Source organism: Lissotriton vulgaris, chromosome 1_1, assembly GCF_964263255.1.
Source record: "Lissotriton vulgaris chromosome 1_1, aLisVul1.2, whole genome shotgun sequence".
Taxonomy (NCBI): domain Eukaryota; kingdom Metazoa; phylum Chordata; class Amphibia; order Caudata; family Salamandridae; genus Lissotriton; species Lissotriton vulgaris.
Genome location: NC_141685.1, coordinates 500729566 through 500749875, shown reverse-complemented (window position 1 = coordinate 500749875; position 20310 = coordinate 500729566). Strand labels below are relative to the sequence as shown.

Below are 20310 nucleotides of genomic sequence, written 5' to 3'. Positions count from 1 at the left end.
GTCCTCTTTGGCCCCCTTGTTCTACCCAGGGACCCGTTGCAGAATCTAGTGGGGTACTCCGACTCATTGGTGCTAGTATCTGCCTCTGAGGATTCATCGTCCTATTCCTATTCTCCATCTCTGCCCTTTCCCTGTCCCATTGTGCCTGTTCCTCCTGCTGGACTCCCTCCGGGTTATAGATTGACACTATAGGCCCTATGGTAACAGGTACTTGCAGAGCATCTGGCATTTGATACGACCTTGCATACTGCGTTTCTGGCACCTTCTGGACCACGAATCTTCCTACTACTCTCTGTTTGGAACTAGATTGAGGTACGTCCTCACCTTTCTTGGCATCCCACTCTGATACTGGGAGCGATTTATATTCCCCCCATCTAGCTCCGTCCCCTTGTTGTAATACAGGACTTTCGGCTTCTCCGCTGTACGGAGGTGGTCTATCTGTTAATAGCCTCTCTATCAGATCTTCCTCCGTCTCGCTATCCTCATCTTCTTCTAGAGGTTTCTTTTCCCCCGTAACTTCTAGCATCGGGTACAGCTTGTCTGCTTCTATCTTTTGCACCCTCCACTTTTTGGCTTCATCGTCCCATTTAGCGTCTCTTTACGCTCTTTTCGTGTGCTGCTCTAAACCATGCACTAAGGGCTTCGAACTGTGTTGGCCTTGGTAGAGGTCTTGTTGCAAGCATTACTGCTTTCAGTTGGTTCAATACTTCTAGCTTAAACGTTCCGTATCTCGGAAACGTCAGTTCCTTATTCCCTTCTGTTAGCTTATTCCACTCGGAGATCCATAATATCGAGTGTAAGCCTACATTTACTGCCATATGATAAGCTGGTGTGCCTTCTGGTGGAGCTTCTTCTCCAGCATATAAGTTTCTTCTATCTCTCTTAAAGATCGCCCTTAAACTCTTAAAACACTTCATTTTCGACAATCTACAATTTTCCTCTTTCTCTTCCTTGTTTACGTCCCGATGACAAACCAACCAATCCCTACGCGGCTCTCGCTAATCAGCCTATCCCAGCGCGACTCTACGCTGACCGACCAATCTCAGCGCGGCTCTATGCTGACGTCACTCGTTCTCTTTGCAGCAATTCCCTTCCGTTCTCAACTCGTCTCACGATCTTGCATGCGTTTTCATTCATACGCTGAAAAATGACTACTTCCGTCCAAGCGATCACTTTTCTCTGACTGTACGGCCACAGTCTAACTGTAATTGTCACCTCAACTGACGAAACGTCTTTCCTCTCACGGTCAGACGATCGCCTTGACTGATAGGTTACTTACATACAGTAAACGTACGACCAGCGTCCGTTACTCATACTCTCACTCTTACGCTCCCCCTATCATCGGTCCGTCGGGCGATCAATGGTACCTCATGACCCCCTTTTAATGGTAGACAAATTACTCTGGGTGTTCGATACACCCGAACCACTTGAGCTCTCTTTGAACTTAAGATTTTATCCAGTTGCGCGCGCTCACAACCTTCCCTCAATCACACTACAGGCATTCAACTCCGCTTGACATTACAACACAAGTACAACATAAAATACCGCAATCTTACAACGCATGACCCTTATACTCACTCTCGACCGACTCTGCTGCTTTTCTCTCGATGCACCGTCAGCACCTTCTTCGGCAGGGATTCTTCTTCTGGTCGTCGATGACTAGGGACCTTGGGGTAATCTAGACCTGACCTAGGTTGTCTTCCTCAAGAAGAAAACCATCCTCTGCTACCAACTGCGGGGAATGAGATTTTAATATCAATTTATGATCACTTTAATAACTTATCTCATTCGTCAATTTTGGATCGCTTATTTTCTGTCATTGAGTAAAAGACAAACCCCGCATAGGTTAGATAAACCCCATAAACTGACGCAACTCTGAAGAACCACTTACAACTGATAAAGTTTAAAAGTTTTAATATAAAATTAAGAAAAGTTGCAAGTACAATCCTCTCAGGATAAGGTTCATCAAATATACAGGAACTAGAAGGAACATATATTCCCTAAAGAACCTCAGTCTACAAATGAATACAATTAAAGTCAGCTCGAGAATCAACAAATTAAAAAGCATAGATATGATGTGGTTCCGTTGCGTCATCTAAAGAAAGAGAAAAATAATCAAGTTAATCTGTCCCTACTCTATACTAAGTGACATCCCTACTTCGCAAGTTCCTAACCTAAAAAGGTGTCAGCAATTTGACTTCCAAAGAAGTACAAACTCTCTTAGCCTCTAAAGGTAATGTAAGTTTAAGGAGCAGTACCCTCTCTGCCTACCCATCCGCTCTCTAAGGGGCCTCGGCCTACTGCTCTCTTGCGCTCTGATCTCTCTCAGCGCATCTGCTCAAGTCATCTACTCTGAGCTCTTCGCCTTCGCCTTCGCTCTCGCTTCACCCTTCGCTCTCTTCTCCCCGGGGTGCTGTCCCTAAAATACACAATCACAGTGTGGGTGGAACGCCCCTTCGACGCCCACCGTGGACTTTCCCCATGATCTAATTCTTTGCTCTTTTCCATGTCTTCATCTCCTTCCGTCGTCCGTTAAGTTGACCCTTCTCCTTAGGCGCCATCTTCGTCTTCTTGCTGGTGACTTCATTGACATATCAGTTGTCCTTTCGGAGCAAAAGTCTATCACCTCAGCAGAACTTTACTCTTTACAACTATATGCATAACCTTTCTTGGTCCTGTGAATGGTCATTTCAAAACAAGACTCAAATTCCAAGCGCCCCTTATCACGTTTAGGCCATAAACTCCGTCCGGCATTGTCACCTTAAATCTAACAAGAACTAGACTCCTTGGCTCGCACGTTCACGTCAAGGCTATTCACGACTCCTGTGAGCCCACTAAATTACAAACCGCGGACCACACTCCTGCGAACCCTCGGTCAGTTAGGTTAAAATCACACATGACCTAAACCCTTCTAACATTCTTACAAAAAGCTTCTACACAGTATAACCTTCAACACACATTTATATATAATCACATTTAGTAAATCGTTTGCTTAAATGAATACATTCTACATAGAATATAAATTACATAGAATATAAAGTTATATTCTCGTTCGTTATATCGTTATGTATTTTCTCTGCACATCTCTCCATGTTACATTTCTCGCCGTTTCTCCATTTAAAGTTACACACGTACATGAATTCTACTTTGCACGTTCTTCAGTTCATAAGCATTTCTACACATTTCTACATTAGCCCACTACGTATACGGGTCTTCTAAATCTAATGCATGTTCAAGAGTAAATACATTTACATTTCCTATATTACCTTGATAACATCAGTTAATTATATGCTATAAGTGTTAACTTCACGTTACAGTTTCTACGTTTATGCGATAGGCTTGTGAATATGGTTCATACATATTTTTTTTATTCAAATTGCGCTCTCTCACCACCATCACCACCCTACTCGCCACCCCTACCCACCACCGCTAAGCATCACCACCACCACCCTACCCACCACCACCACCATCACCACCCTACTCGCCACCCCTACCCTCCACCGCTAAGCATCACCACCACCACCCTACCCACCACCACCACCCTGCCCACCACTTCCACCCTACCCACCACCACCAAACCCACCACCCCTACCCACTGCCACCCTACCCACCATCACCCTACCCACCATCACCCTACCCACCACCACCCTATCAACCACCCCTACCCACCACCATCACCACCCTATCCATCACCACCCTACCCACCACCACCACACCCACCCCTACCACCACCACACCCACCCCTACCACCACCACACCCACTACCACCACCCTACCACCATACCCACCACCCCTACCCACCACCATCCCTACCCACCACCACCCACCACCCTTACCCACCGCCACCCTCCAACCCTACCCACCGCCACCCTACCCACTGCCACTATACCCACCGCCACTATACCCACCAGCACCCTACCCACCACCACCAGTAGTAGGTGGTGGAGTAGGAGTAGTAGTAGGAGGAGTAGTAGGTGGTGGAGTAGGAGGAGTAGGTGGTGGAGTAGTAGGTGGTGGAGTAGTAGGTGGTGGAGTAGGAGTAGTTGGAGTAGGAGTAGTTGGAGTAGGAGTAGTTCGAGGTGGAGTAGTAATAGTAGTAGGTGGTGGAGTAGGAGGTGGTGGAGTAGTAGTAGGTATAGTAGTAGGAGGAGTAGGAGGAGGAGTAGGTTGTGGAGTAGTAGGTGGTGGAGTAGTAGTAGTAATAATAGAAGGTGGTGGAGTAGGAGTAGGAGTAGCAGTAGTAGGAGTAGCAGTAGTAGTAGTAGGTGCTGGAGTAGTAGTAGGTGCAGGAGTAGTAGTAGGTGCTGGAGTAGGAGTAGTAGGTGTTGTAGGTGGTGGAGTAGTAGCAGTAGTATGTGGTGGTGGAGTAGTAGGAGTAGGTGGTGGTGGAGTAGTAGTAGGTGGTGGAGTTGTAGTAGTAGGTTGTGGAGTAGTAGGTGGAGGAGTAGTAGTAGGTGGTAGAGTAGTAGTATTAGGTGGTGGAGTAATAGTAGTAGTAGGTGTTGGAGTATGAGTAGTAGGTGGTGGAGTAGGAGTAGTAGGTGGTGGAGTAGGAGTAGTAGGTGGTGGAGTAGGAGGATTAGTAGGAGTAGGTGGTGGAGTAGTAGGTGGTGGAGTAGTAGTAGGAGGAGTAATAGTAGTAGGTGGTGGAGTATAAGTAGTAGGTGGTGGAGTAGTAGCAGGTGATGGACTAGGAGTAGTAGATGGTGGAGTAGGAGTAATAGTAGTAGGAGTGAGTGGTGGAGTAGGAGTAGTAGGTGGTGGAGTTGGAGTAGTAGTAGGTGTTGGAGTAGTAGTAGTAGGTGGTGGAGTAGTAGTAGGTGGAGTAGTAGGTGGAGTATTACTAGGTGTAGTAGGTGGAGTATTACTAGGTGGAGTAGGTGGAGTAGTAGTAGGTGGAGTAAGAGACGTAGTAGTAGGAGTAGTAGGTGGTGGTGAAGTAGTAGGTGGTGGTGGAGGAGTAGGAGAAGGACTAGTAGTAGGTGGTGGAGTAGGAATAGTAGGTGGTGGAGTAGGAGTAGTAATTAGCATTTCTTACAAAGCCCTTGGACTATACCATTACCTGCTGAAAGGCAATATTTTTCTCCATGTGATCCTATACCTGGCGTGTCACGCAGTTTGGTGCTTGCTTACCCTCTATGTTAAACAAGCATTTGCAATGCAATAGGTCTCGCAGTTACGCAAGTTTGAGCTATTGGCATTGTAAATGTATATGCGTTTTATTTATAAATGTAAAACAAAACCCAAAATAAAAGGCCTAGCCATTTACAATACTACCCTAATTCCCTTACCTTTTATCTGCATATCTTCCCCTTCATTCTAATCTAAATACTCCATCAGTACAACACATCTTACTCACAAACATATACAATATATGTTGCCCTCTACCAAACACATGTAGTTTACAGTTAGACACAATAAGTCTTTATATATCACATTAGGCCATTTAGTACTATCTTTTTACTTTTATTTAAAATTACAATTAATTTTCATTATGTTTTACAAAATAAAAACAACACACAAAAAACAATGTCATTTACAATATCACTAGCTCTAAATAATGTCACTGCGAGACCTATTGCATTTTTAATGCTTGTTGTTTTTAGCTACAGGCTATTATGACATTCAAAAATACTACTTCAAAATGACAGTACCTATTTACTCCTCTAGATAATTCAGTACAAAACGAACCTGCAGTCTCATATGTAAAATGTGTTTTGTCTTTGGTTTGGCAGCTGTGGTTTAAAGGAGAGACTAGCTTCCTGATTGGCTGAGGCTTTACCAGCTTTGGGTTGTAGGCACCGTGGCCTTCTTTGAATTGGGAAGCTTCTATTAAGTAGCAAATACGTATTATTTACTGAAAAGTGCATGTTTGACGCATGTTACAACCTCTGTTTTTCCCTGCAGGAAACCAATTTTCAAGATGAAATAGAGGCGGTTAAAGAGATTATTTCAAAGATCAACCACATTCATTCCCATAATTCACCCGTTTTGATTATTCAAAGAATGATACGAGGATATTTAACAAGAAAGAAAATGGGGTATGTAACGTTTATTGTCAAATAATTCAGGGCATGAAACTTTGTATACAGTTAGTAGTATTATTACCTTCAGGTAGTGAAAGTGGATGCTGCTGTGGAACCGGGACTATTTCCTGTTGCTAGTGTTTATTTCTAACGTGCATTTCTCGTGTATTGTATATTTGTGTGGAGAGGGGTAAGAAAGGCTCAGGGTATAAGAGAGGGCAGGGAAGGGAAGCCTGACATTGATATTGATGAGGCTTTGTCGGGAGAACATGAGGAGCACCAAGACCACTCCAATTGCTGATATGGTTCCCATGGTTCATTCAGCCCTAGCACACCAATAGGAAACACCTCATACGAGGTTTGATCATCAAAGAACCAAGAGGCATTTATGTGGGTATCAGTATCCACAAGTGTTAGGGGACATGCAACTTAATACACGTTGCTTTTCTAGACTATACACCTCATGGAGTAGGTTGAACATTCATAGCTGTAGATGCAGGAGAAAGGAAAGGGTTTGATATCTGTTAGTTGATCCTGCAATTTGTGTAACTCTTTTGTAGGTGGCTGCCTTTGCCCATTGAGCAAGCAGTTCCCTGATATGTGGTACAATCACCTTTCTCTAGTGCCTCAAGATGTGGAGTTTGGCCAGAGCCATTGCCAGCCATATACAAGTGTCATTATTGAGACTAGATAAGTAAGACTTATCATGTAGAAGAGTTTGATGAGCAGTGGCGGCAAATGGCAAATCATAGGTGATGGACATTCAGCCCCAAATACCAGCTCAGTAATCTACTATAAATACCATGTCAGGACCAAAGCTATGTGGATCAGATAGCAGGGAGACTGGCAGCAAAACCTGCAGATAGAGTGTGGGAGACGACTTGCTCTGTGTAATGTAGCAGACGACTTAAAGCCAGTTGTCCAAGCAACCTTTCTAGCCAGTCTCAGGATTGATATGGCACTTTAACCAGAAGAAAGTATATCAATTGTGAGAGATGGTGTGCCATGTAATAATAGTCCCTGGGTGGCTGTTGTAAAGCACCCGCTGCTTTCTGTGCATATAATTTGAAGGCTTTCAGCACTGGATCTATACCCCATGTACATTGTTTGATCTCTGTATTTATGTTAGCTATGATGTCTCTAGGGTAGTTATGGGTAGCATCTCAGATGCATAGATGTATCTAAGGGTCAGAACCATCTACAACACTTGGATCCTTCCCCACATTAGCGAGTAAGGTGGAATTATCTTGTGAAGTCATTCTGCGTTTTTAACAGTGGGGGAAGAGAGTACCTGTAACCATATTCTTAAGCCACTCTTAACAAGGATAACAATGCATTTCAGGCTAACGGGCATCACATTTCTCCAGTTGATTTTGTACCCAGAGGAATTTGAGAAGCAATGGATCAGGGTCTGTAGTGATGGCAGGGAAGTGTCAGGTGCCATGGCTGTAAGTAGGATATCATCAGCGTTTAAAAATGTTTTTTATTGATCTCACCTATGTGAGTACCCTTAATGCTCTCAGATTCATATATCCTATTTGCTGGGGTTCTAAACAAAAAAGGGAGGGCAACCTTTTACATCACTCTTCTTGTCTACATTTCCCTTGACAGGAAACATCTGCAATTCACTTGGGCTGATAGATTATTACAGAACCAGCAGACTAATGAAAAAAAATCCTTGTCAAAGACCAACCCTCTAAAGGACTCGAAAGAGATCTCCCTAGTCAATACATTCAAATGCATTCCTTGTGTCAATCAAGATGACCAAGACATCTTCTGCCATGTGCCTAGTGAACCAGAGCAAGTGTGCCACTGTCCTCAAATGGTTCTGAGATTAGCGACACAGCACTAAACCCACCTGCAATTCATAGACCATGACAATATTATTCTATGTAATCTATTCGCAAGAATTTAAATGCCCACATTCAGTAGCATTGTGGGGCGATAGGTAACGCAGTCAATGGGGATTTTCCTCTCCTCAGGTATAAGACAAATAGTTGTTTTGGGGGAGAGAAGAAACAATTGGCCAGTATCATCTTCTGCCTTCAACATTGCATAAAGCATAGATACTATCAGTGCTTTGCTGGATTTTTACATTTCAACTGGAAACCTGTCTTCATTAGTTGATTTGCGAGTTGGAGGGTCTGAAGTTGCCGCAGCGATTTAATTTAAAGAGATCTCACCACCCTGCGTAGCTTGAGCTTCTTTCACAAGCTATGGTTGTGTCAAGCTGCTTAAGAATAGTTCTTTGGATACTGTAGAGGCTGCTTCTTCGTACACATATAATGTCACATAAAATGAAGTAAAAGCTTCTGTATTTCCATGAGGTGAGTAAGTTCTAGACCTTATGTGGTGAGAACTGCTGTAATTGTCTAGTGGGCATCCCTTTGTCACATTTGCACTTCCAATTGCCTAACTGCCTTCTCTTCCTGCTCATAGTGTCTCCATCACCGGGTCTGGTGACTCATTGGACTAATGCGTCCATTGCAGGGGCCTGTGTTCGACCGCATGGTCACAGGTTCAAATCCCAGCGGGTCCACTCAGCCTTTCATCCATCCGAGGTCGATAAAATGAGTACCATTGAGTTGGGTAACAATGAACATCTGTTATTCAGTGCCAGGAGACCTCGGGGTAAACGTGCGCTTTACAAATACACATGTTATGCTATGTCATTTGAGTTTCACTAAGGCAGTGTCTGTCTTAGCCATATATAGGGAAGTCTGTGAGAATTTTGCACCCTGCATTTGTGGACCTAGCACAGTCGACTGTCTGCTGTTATCGCTAATGGTTTATGACCTGACCAACTGTGTGTAACAAATGTATTCTGCTCTCACTCTTTGCTTGGCTATCATAGAGTCCTGGAGGACTTGGCTGAGATAATAGAACTAGTATTATCCAAATTATACGTCCAGACATGGGATCTAAGTGGAAGTGGTTCTTCCTCTTCTGGAAATCTGTATTTACTTGTTGGCCCTCTCCAGTTTGCCAGAGGAAGGTTCATGAGTCCAAAGTCCAGATCTAGTCACCTCTAAGAGTAATCTGAAACGCCGCCTTCCAGAAAGCAAATGGAGGAGGTCATGGGCACTGTGGATCCTTCCATTAGAAGAAGTACAGGAAGAAGTAACATATAAAGGCAAACAGAAGGTAACAACCTTAACTTGTAGGTTAATCAATCGCCAAACCGTGGTCACTCATGACGTGGTGTAGGAGGACAACAACATTCTTATTACCTTCATCTTCAGAGCCTGTCTTATCCAGGTGAGATTCTAGTACTAGGTGCCAGTCATCGCCAACCATCACGAGTGGAACCGAACACATTAATCAACCTGGACGGTATAGATCGAAAAGCCTCTCAATTATTCAGCGCATAGATTGTCCCGACTAGCATCACAGAATACACACAAAAGCATATCAAAGTATGAAAAAGCCTACAGAGAAATGTATTCTGTTAAGAGTCTCCTTAACCTGCGCTTCTTAGCACTGGGACGAGCCTAGAACATCTATTACTAAATATATTCAGCTAGTACTAAGCCCACCTAGTGCCACTTCAGTTCTCCAACTCTGAAAGAAAGGCATGTCTCTTGCAGCAAGGCAACATTGGGGCGTTTATTGCTAAGGTGGTACACGATCATGTTCTCAAGAATGCAGTGAACAACACAATCGTATTAAGGTCTGCTTACACAGAGTTGGTGTTCAGTATCAGTAATAGGCTGAAATATCAAGAGTTAAAACAAGAGCCTTTATGGCAAAGGTTATAATCACACTTCTCCTGAATGGCATTATGTGATTCAGGATACCACAGGAGTAAGTTTCAGAAGGGAGCGTAATTTGTGACTCTCACTGTTGCCTACATGATATAGCACTTTGGTGGGCCTGCCAGAAAGCAAAGAAAAATAACAACAAAAGAGTGTAACTTGGTCGAAAAATACACAAGTAATGGAGCACAAGAGAGAAACAACACCAATTAGGTTTGTTTAGAAAGCCCTCACTCACTGACCTGGTCGGTGACATGCTTCATCATCGGGCCCCACTGGGTGTGACCGAATGTCACCCCAGTGTGCTTCAACGCCAGATTTTACTGCGGAGCGGGTAATGTGAAGTTGTGAGCCCTAAGTGATAGGTTACGTGATAAGAGATTCGTGGTGAGTTTAAAAATGCCTCAATTGTATCAAAAATTGATTTAATGACTGATCAACAGAGACATATTAAAAAATGTGTTGGTAAACACGGCCAACTAAATTGGATGGTCTGTTACCAATATCATTACGTGATGGTCAACATGTTTCTGCCAATGTTGGTGTAATTAACCTGCCATTCATCAGGACATATGGTGAATAAACCCCGGCGGTATGGACACGCTAAGGCCCACCCTACCAAGGGACGTGAAAGTAAAAAGTCGTCTGTGCAAGTGCAATGAGGAGGGGGCCACACCGAACAAAAAACCGGTAGGCACACACCATGCTTGTCTCTAGATTAGAGACTTCAAAAATAAAATGCACCTATGGAAGCAAGAGGTACAGACAAACATAGAGAGACAAACAAACAATTAGTTCCTGTTCTTAAGTATTTCATTGTAAATACTGTGACTTGTGCTCATGTGAACCGGCAAGTGCACTAGACTAAACTAGTAGTAAAGTTAAGTGACACCGCCTATCCAAGTGTATTGAGTTGTAATACAAGGTGGCAGTTCAGTGTTCTGCCTATCTATCGCGAAGTGTCAGTCTCAAAGGGCAACAACAATTGTGGCCCCCAGTGCGCGTGTATGATTTCATGCGCCAAGAGGGAAATAAGTGACACTATGGAAAATGGAAGATTGGGTAGTAAGACTGTAAGGAACACAAGCGCTTTCACTCTGTGTGAAAGCAGCCACATGAATATAACTTGAAATAGTAATAGTCTGCGACTTCCACACCAGTGGGTTTGTTCAATAGCACATATTACGGAGGTTCAGTCAAGATCCTTTATATATGGTCAACTGAATCTCACAGGCAACAGGTGTGTGTATTCCAGTTGTATAGAAAGATGAGGAGTTCACTGCCGAGCGCTCATATCTCTCCAGAACATTACTAGCAACACACCTCAGTAGTAAAAATCCTCTCTCTTGCATGCAGAGTAGATAAGATATCAACAACAGTATTTCTGACACAGCAGAGATGAACAATTGTGTAAAAATAACAGACAGACAGTCCTACGCACTATAGGCTAACTCTCTACATGGCACCTGTAGTGGAAAAGCAGCTGCGCCATCGGCAATGCAGGCAAGTTCAGTGGTGGAGGTGGGTCCTCAGGCTGAAAATAGATTTCATGGCATTTGGGCAGTCCTACACAATACACTGTGGGTGTTTCAAATGGCAACTTACCTTTCTCGGGTTTCACAGTGTAGGGCAAAAGAATCCCATCAGAAAGTAACAGATAGCTAATAACAGACGCTGCAAGATTGAGCTCTCTAATGCAGTCATTATTAACTGAAGTGATATTTCACCTTGGGACTTGAGTTTTTGTATACGCACCTGCGCGCCTGAAAGGCAACGAGGCCTGTGACGGTTGTTTGGCGGCCTTCTCTGCTACCCCAGAACATTTCTCTACTGATGAGGGATACTATCCCGAAACACGAGCCATGTCTCGTACCTAGAGATATTGGAAATACCAAGTACTTACTTGCTCAACCTTTGGTGAAACACTCACAAACTTTTTTCCCAACTCTTCAAGTCACACGCACTGCATATACCAGAATGCAGAGGGACGATCCGGCGGAGAGGCTAACAGTGTGCTCTCATCGTTGATTCCTGTTATAGGGCTCCCGTGAGCCCCCAAGCTGACAAGCTTTTGGAGACGCACCTGCGTGCCTGAGAGGTAACGAGGCCTGTGACGGTTGTTTGGCGGCCTTCTCTGCTACACCAGAACTTTTCTCTACTGATGAGGGATACTATCCCGAAACCCGAGTCATTTCTCGTGTCTAGAGATATTGGAAATACCAAGTACTTACTTGCACCAACTTTGGTGAAACACTCACAAACTTTTTTCCCAACTCTTCAAGTCACACGCGCTGCATATACCAGAATGCAGAGGGGCGATCCGTCGGAGAGGCTAGCAGTATGCTCCCATCGTTGATTCCTGTTATAGGGCTCCCGTGAGCCCCCAAGCTGACGTGTTTTTGAAGACGCACCTGCGCGCCTGAGAGGCAACGAGGCCTGTGACGGTTGTTTGGCGGCCTTCTCTGCTACCCCAGAACTTTTCTTTACTGATGAAGGATACTATCTCGAAACACGAGCCATATCTCGTGTCTAGAGATATTGGAAATACCAAGTACTTACTTGCACCAACTTTGGTGAAACACTCACAAACCTTTTTCCCAACTCTTCAAGTCACTCGCACTGCATATACCAGAATGCAGAGGGGCGATCCGGCGGAGAGGCTAGCAGTGTGCTCCCATCGTTGATTCCTGTTATAGGGCTCCCGAGAGCGCCCAAGCTGATGAGCTTTTGGAGACACACCTGCGCGCCTGAGAGGCAACGAGGCCTGTGACGGTTGTTTGGCAGCCTTCTCTGCTACCCCAGAACTTTTCTCTACTGATGAGGGATACTATCCCGAAACACGAGCCATGTCTCGTGTCTAGAGATATTGGAAATACCAAGTACTTACTTGCACCAACTTTGGTGAAACACTCACAAACTTTTTTCCCAACTCTTCAAGTCACACGCACTGCATATACCAGAGTGCAGAAGGGCGATCCGGCGGAGAGGCTAGCAGTGTGCTCCCATCGTTGATTCCGGACTTGAGTTTTTTGCCGGCCATTGAGTCTGTACATTTGGAATAGTGTTTGTTTAATTTCGGAATTAGAGCAAATATTTATTAGACACACACTGAAAATGTGCATGTGAGGTAGCAATACGTGTAAGAAGTAAATTATTATGCACATTTATTTCACATCTGTGATGTTATGGATCCAGGGCACAGCATCTTTTGATGTAGCATCTGTGCAATCATGCATTATATAGGTCAACTTGCCTTCTTGACCACAGAAATCAAATCTAAGCCTTGCCTCTCAAAAACATAGTGTAAATGGCAGGTATGGTATTTGTTAGAAATTCCGATCAAAACAGACCAAAATGACGAAAATCCAAGCAGTAGAAGTCGAGATATGAATTTTTAAAGAATAAATCCCAAAACAGTGCTTAGAAGTCAATAGTGCTAAAGGGTCACTGGAGAGCACACAAATCTGAAAAGTTAAGCCAAGCATGATTTAATGCCGGTCAGCTACAGTTCCAAACAGGTCCCGTTGAAGTTTTACATTCTCATGTTGAACCAAGGGTCTTGTTCTTTGGGGAAGAGTTCGGCAGGGGCATGGTGAGCGTCGCAGTTAATGGGGCGTAAAAAGCCGCCGGGAGTCACGGGCAGGGGGCCTCGCGGTCACGAGCACCAATCCTGCTGTGCGAAGAGACAAACTTGTGCCCCCTTGTGTTGATCATTCAAGCAAATGGGTGACACAGTTCCAGAGTGAACGGGGCCCTTCTTGATTGCAAAGAGCCCAAAAGCTTGACTTAGAGGGGCTTTAGTGCAGCAAATCCACTTCTGAGGCCCATGACTGGAGGGGGCACCCCAGGCAAGGGTAGGACTCAAAGATGGCTGAGTCCAACAGAACCAAGAGAGTTGCAAGAAGTCTTTTGTGACCCTGGGACTACTATGAACAAGAGGGAATTCAGCAAGACCTTGGAGAATATTGGGTTCAAGGACATTGAGAGCGGGTCCAGTCTCTTTCACTGTTAGGCAAGAAGCAGAAGGCAGCAGGCCAACTCAGCAGTGCAAGTTGCAAAGTGGCAGGCCCTCCCTTAGAAAAGCAATCAGCCGACAGCAGGCCAACACAGCGGAGCAAGTAGCAGAGTGGCAGTCCCTCCAACAGCACAGCAGCTCTTCTTTCAGGCAGAATCTCTTACGCTCCAGTAGAGTTCTTACATGGTGAAGGTAGGGGCCCAGTACTTATACCCAAATGTTCCTTTGAAGTGGGGGAGACACCAAGAAGGCAGTTGAAGATCACAAGGTCCCTACCTTTCCTGCCCTGGCTCCAGTCACACTACAGGGGGTTATGCAGCTCTTTGTGTGGGGACATGCACAGCCCTACTCTGATGCAAGTGTCAGCTCCTCCCTCCTAATCTACCTCAGGAAGACCCATCAGCCAGATGATGGGCCATTAGGTCGCAAATGTCACACCCCAGCTCCCTTTGTGTGACTGTCCAGAGCACAGCTTTCCAAACGTTTCATGTTAGTGACACACTTTTCTCCCCCGGAAGCAAATGTTCTCCCTACCTCTGTCGCTATCCCTCTCTCTCTGTCTCCCTCCCTCTCTCTCCCTCTCCCTCCGTCTCCCTCCCTCTCCCTCCCTCTCCCTCCCTCTCTCTCTCTCCCTCTGTCTCTCTCCCTCTGTCTCCTCCCTCTGTCTCCCTCTCCGTCTCTCTGCCCCTGTCCCTGTCTCTATCTGTCTGCCCCTGTTCCTGCCTCGATCTGTCTGCCCCTGTCCCTGCCTCTATCTGTCTCTGTCTGTCCCTGTCTCTGTCTGTCTCTGTTTCCCTCCCTCTCTCTCCGTCTACCTCCCTCCATGTCTCTCCCACCATCCGTCTCTCTCCCTCTCTCTCTCTCTCTCTCTCTCGGTCTCCATCTCTCTGCCTCCCCACTCTCTCTCTCTTGTCTGTCTCCCTCTCGTTTGTCTCCTTCTCGTCTGTCTCCCTCTCGTCTGTCTCCTTCCCTCTGTCTCCCTCTCTCTCTGTCTCCCTCTCTCTCTGTCTCCCTCTCTCTCTCTGTCTCTCTCCCTCTCTCTCTGTCTCCCTCCATCTCTTTATCTCCCTCTCTCTCCCTCCCTCTGTCTCACTCACTGTCTATATCCCTCTCTCTCTCTCCCTTTGTCTCCGTCTCTCTCTCTCCCCCTGTCTCCCTCCCTCTGTCTCCCTCTTGTATGTCTCCCTCCCTCCCTCTGTCTCCGTCTGTCTCCCTCTTGTATGTCTCCAACCCTCTGTCTGTCTCCGTTTGTCTCCCCGTCCCTCCCTCTGTCTCCCGCCCTCTGTCTTCATCCCTCTGTCTCCATCCCTCTGTCGCCCTCCTCTCTCCGTCTGTCTCCCTCTTGTATGTCTCCCTCCCTCCGTCTGTCTCCCTCCCTCCGTCTGTCTCCCTCCCTCCGTCTGCCTCGCTCCCTCCGTCTGTCTCCATCCCTCTATCTCCATCCCTCTGTCTCCCTCCTCCCTCTGTCTGTTGCCCTCCTCCCTCTTGCTGTCTCCCTCTGTCTGTCGCCCTCTCTCTCTCTGTCTCCCTCCCTCTGTCTTCCTACCTCCGTCTCCCTATGTCTGTCAACCTCTGTCACTTCACCCCAGTTTCCCGGGCACACACACACACAGCAGCACCAGAGCACTTCACAGGTCTTTAAAAGACCATTTACTTGTTAATGAGGCTTTGTTGTGAATCGCCAGGCCCCTGTTAGAGTTGAGTGTCTAGGAATGCCTCTCTTAGGGCCATATGTATCAACATTCAGTTTTGCGATTTCTAAATAGCGATTTTTAAGGAATCGCTATTTAGAAATCGCAAAATGGTATGTATGTAGAAAATCGCTTCTTTTTAGCGATTCCTTAAAATTCCCTAATTGCGATTAGCAAATTGCTAATCGCAATTAAGGAATCATTTCCCATTCATTTCTATGGGCCAGGTGGTGCAATCGCAAATTAAGGAATCGCACATTTTGCGATTCCTTATTTTTAAAGCACATTTCCTTCATAAATACCATTTGTCCAAATTGCATTCGCAAACGCCAACATTATGCGAATTTCGGCGTTTGCGAAGTCAATTTGGCTTGATACATATGGCCCTTAATTAGCAGCAGTTATGTGCTAAGTGCCTGCGACACACCCACCATTTACAGGCGACACAGTACTGTGTTGGGACACACAGTTTGGAAAGCTCTGGAGAGGAAATGCACAAAGCCCAGTTGTTATCCTAACCCCGACGTGTATTCAGAGACAGGCAAAGAATGATCAAAGTAAGAAAATGACAACTTTCTAAAAGTCACCTTTTCAGACGTGCAATTAAAAAACAACTTCACTACAAAATGTGTTTTTGGACTTTGAGTTCACAGACACCAAACTCCAATATTCCATCTGATCCCGATTAGAAATTACACTTAAAAGATGTTTTAAGGCAATCGCCATGTGAACCTATGGGAAAGATAAGCCTTGCAATAGGGAAACACTAATTTAGCAGTTATTCACTACCAAGACATGTAAAGCTCAAATGTACATGCTCTACCTATTACATGCACTACAACCTGCCCACTGGGCTATCTAGGGCCTACCTTAGTGCTGATGTACATCAGGGGCATTTAACCCTTTCGATGCTGATGACGAGCTCAGCTCGTCATCACCCACGGGTGTCGTGTGCTGATGACGAGCTGAGCTCGTCATGGTGCCACTAAAATGGCATTTTCCAGCACAGGGAGGGGAAAACGCCCAGCAGCCATGTGGTTAAGTGCACAAATCACCTGTAAGTCTCATGGCGCTAGCGGACAATTCAAATAGAATCAGCTAAGAAAAGAAAGTTGGTTGGTTATCAAACAGCCAATGTAATAAATAGGAAGGTGTGGGTCTGACAAGTAGGTTAACTTGCCAGGTAGAAGTGGTAATTTAGAACTGCACACACAGGCTCTGCAATGGCAGGCGTGAGCCAAGTTTAAAAGCCTACTTAGTGGGTGGCACAATCAGGTCCACTAGTAGTATTTAATTTATATGCCCTAGGATCATATAGTGAACTTTTTTAGGGACTTACAAGTAAATTTTATATGGCAATTGTGGATAAGCCAATGTTACTATGTTTAGAGTAAAGTGCATATGCACTTTAGCACTGGTAGCAGTGGTAAAGTGTCCAGAATCCTAAAGCCAGAAAAAAAGAAGTCACCAAAACAGGAGACCAGAAGGCAATAAGTCAGGGGAAACCATCCCAAAGATGCCAGGAATAACAGTATTATTATTATTTGCAGCAATGTATGCAATATTGTAGACATGTCAAGAAAAAGAGATTTCAGCCAATAGCCTGTGGGAACAAATACTGCAAATCCATTAGACCAGAAGTCTGCTGGGGCTACTAAAGATATTTCCAGAATCAATCGGAAGTGCATGGCATTGCTAGCACACTTCCAAGTAATGTCTGGAGGGGATAAATAACTCGTTACCCGATTATCCCCCCACTTTTTTTCACAACAGTACACTAAATTTAATGGTCTTTTATGAACTGTTGCGTATGTATACATTTGTATAGTGGGCGAGTCACTGAAGGTTTGAGTCAGGTGCCTGGCTCTAGCTCACCTTGAGGTGGCAAGACTGATTTGCATATAGCTGATCCAAACTGAGGCGGCATGTTATGCAAAAAAACGATGGACAGGGATGTGGCCTGAGTAATTATCAGTAGCTAAGGTTAATTCAAGCATTCCATCGATCATTCTTTGCATGTTTTCATTTATGATCAAACCCTTTTAAATACATCAGATCAGGATGTGTAATGGCAGAAACTCAATTTTTAATAGACTTTAATGTAGGTTTGGTTTAATACCAATCCATGTTACATATAGGGTACACATAAAACCTGACATTTTATTAGAAAGATGAGGGAGGAGCATGTTTGTTTCTAGGTTCTTCTTTGGAAATGATCACTTCTATGCAATGCCACTCAAAGCAGTGATACCAACTCAAGCCCTAAAGTAAAACACAAAAAGAAATGCGCTTTTAAAAATGTTGCAGTGCCTTTATCATACAGGATGATTACATGCTAAGTATGTTGTTGGCGCAGCTCATGCCAGGGCCACTGACTCTTGTCTCGGTTCTGGATGGGCTCTGCCTGAATATTTGTGGGCTCGCTCACCTCTGCATTTGCATTGGATCTGTTTGATGAAAACAAATCTACAGTATATGAACTAATTAGATTTCTAAATGTGTTTGCTGAAATCATATACATGTTAATATCACATTAAGGTGTATCATGGTGATCCTAGCAATTATATCGTTCTACATAGAAGCTTATTTAATTAACGTGGTATTTTACACTCATTCATTGGCTGTAGTGCTCTAAAAGATCCTGCTCACTTTTTGGGTGAAATGATGTTAGGCAGTGAATTTCAACCCATGTTAGTTCCCCTCTTTCAAATCCGCACCTCCCCTACATACCCTATTTTGGCAATTGGAAGTTGTATTGCACAGGTGACACTTCATCAATTATTAGATGAAGGCCTTTCCAGTATGCCGAGAATGGAGTGCGTGTGTCTGGCACTGAAGATCATGCGCCTTCCTATGAGGCAGCATGAACCCACATTAGTCTTCATGTACCAACCCGCACACTACTCCCTCCAAATGTCCTACCAATAACTTACAGAGGACCTTAGCATCAGAGTTCATCATAGTCAAAGGGTGATACAAGGAGGAATCTTCTGGGGCACATCGCAGCTTCAACATTAGGCAGATAATGCCCTCCCTTACAGTGGGTGTTAGAAACCCAACCCACTTGGCCTCTGAGAGCACTTCTGATAATTTTTCCATCAATGACGCGGAGTAGGCTTGTAGGAACTTGGCCGGAAAGCCGTTGCCCCCAGGGGCCTTTTCCATATTTAATTCCAACAGGGTGAGCCGAAGCTCCTCTAAAGTAGTAGCCGCCTCTAGGTCAGTCACCTCTTCTCCGGAGAGGTGAGGTAGGTCCTAATTAGCAAGGAGGCCTCCGCCAGCTCAGGGTGATCCTCAGCCCTTGCTCAATACACCCTCTGAAGGTGGTCCACCAGGACCTCAAGGATATCGCGCTGCCTCATTACTCATCGTCCATCTGGTGCCCTCAAATGCAATATAGGCGGGATCTCACTCTCGCGCTTCAATATCCAAGCCAATAGTTATCTGGACCTGGCCCCTTCCCTGTGTAGGCAACTACGTTAGGCTGTAAGAGTGTGGTGGTCCAAGGACTCCCGTTTCTCACTGAGAGAGCTTCTAATATCTAGAATTTGTCTGTGCACCGCCTCTGAGTCTGATTCTTCCCCTTGGAGTTTGGCCAACTGTTCACAAGTGTTAATATCCACCACCAGTTGCCGACTGACCCCGCATGTGGTACCTTTGCAAGCCCCTTTAAACACCTCCTTAAGAGCATCCCATTCGTTGGACCTAGAAGTAAAGGTCCCCAATTGTATGCTAAATGAGAACAGGGACAGGCACCACCTAAGACTGGCCATGAAGCCCTGGATGACTGAGTCTCTCTCCCGGGTCATGGACAACTTAGGTCTAGCAGACAGTTGTCGTGCTCTTCACCCATAGGCAACAGAATACACATGCCATTTGTTGACAAAAAATATATACAGCCGTTTGGATCGACTACTGATGACGGAGTGAATCCGGAGGTGATTCATTTGGTTGATCATCTATGGACATTCCCATCAGACCATGCACCAGTGTTGTTACTTCTGCATTGGGGTGGAGGAGTGCAGGCAGACAGTAGATGGCATATGCCCTTTGACCTTCTGACCCACTCTGTCAGGTGGAATGTTTTTGCAATTCAACTCAAGAGTATGTGGAGGGCAATTAAAATGTCCTGCCCAGAGCATAGGAGTAAGCCTGGGCCGAGTATTTCGCTCCACCAGCAGAGCTTGCAGAGTTTTACCAACTCTACGCTTCGCTGGGAATGCAAAGTTGCAGCAAAACTCTGAATCTGTGGCGGAGCGGAGTATGCCCCTCAGCCGACTCAGCCCCCTGCAAAAGATTTTTTTTTTAAAAACCCACTTACCTTCTCTTCTGTCGTCTGTGGGTCACCCGCCTCCTCGAGGAGGAGGACGACGGCAAGAAGGAGACACTGCGGTGAGGAGGAGGGCAACCCACAGACGACAGAAGAGAAAGTAAGTGGGCTTTAAAACAAAAATTGTGGGGCTGGGGCGGAGTAGAGTTCCCCTGAGTTTTTCTTACACTTTGTGGAACTCCACGGAGCACCCCTCTGCATACTCCGCCCAGGGTTATATAGGAGCAGCAACACTGCCCTCCAGCAGGGTTTGCATGGTCCAGAGAACTGCCAATTGTCAGTGTTTGGTCCATATTTATTCAGAATGGTGATATCTTCACCATCAAGTGTTCTCTGAAGGAGCAAATAACGGCCTGTCTCGTCAGCTTCGCTTAATGTGTGTTAGATGGTGAACCCCAGAGCCACCCAGAACCCCACCCCCCTTGCACAGGACAAATATTTTGCCATGAAGAGTTGACCCCTCCATTGTTTGGCTAATTCATACACCTCTTTT

At 45.3% G+C, this 20310-nt stretch overlaps 1 protein-coding gene across 1 annotated transcript in view; it reads left to right on the top strand.

Moving 5' to 3' along the window:
- The window catches only part of LRRIQ3 (leucine rich repeats and IQ motif containing 3), a 544377-nt gene that overhangs the window by 179685 nt on the left and 344382 nt on the right, over positions 1 to 20310 (top strand). The window contains 1 exon segment of the mRNA XM_086953864.1: positions 5908 to 6041. Coding sequence (XP_086809990.1) covers positions 5908 to 6041 — 134 coding nt within the window.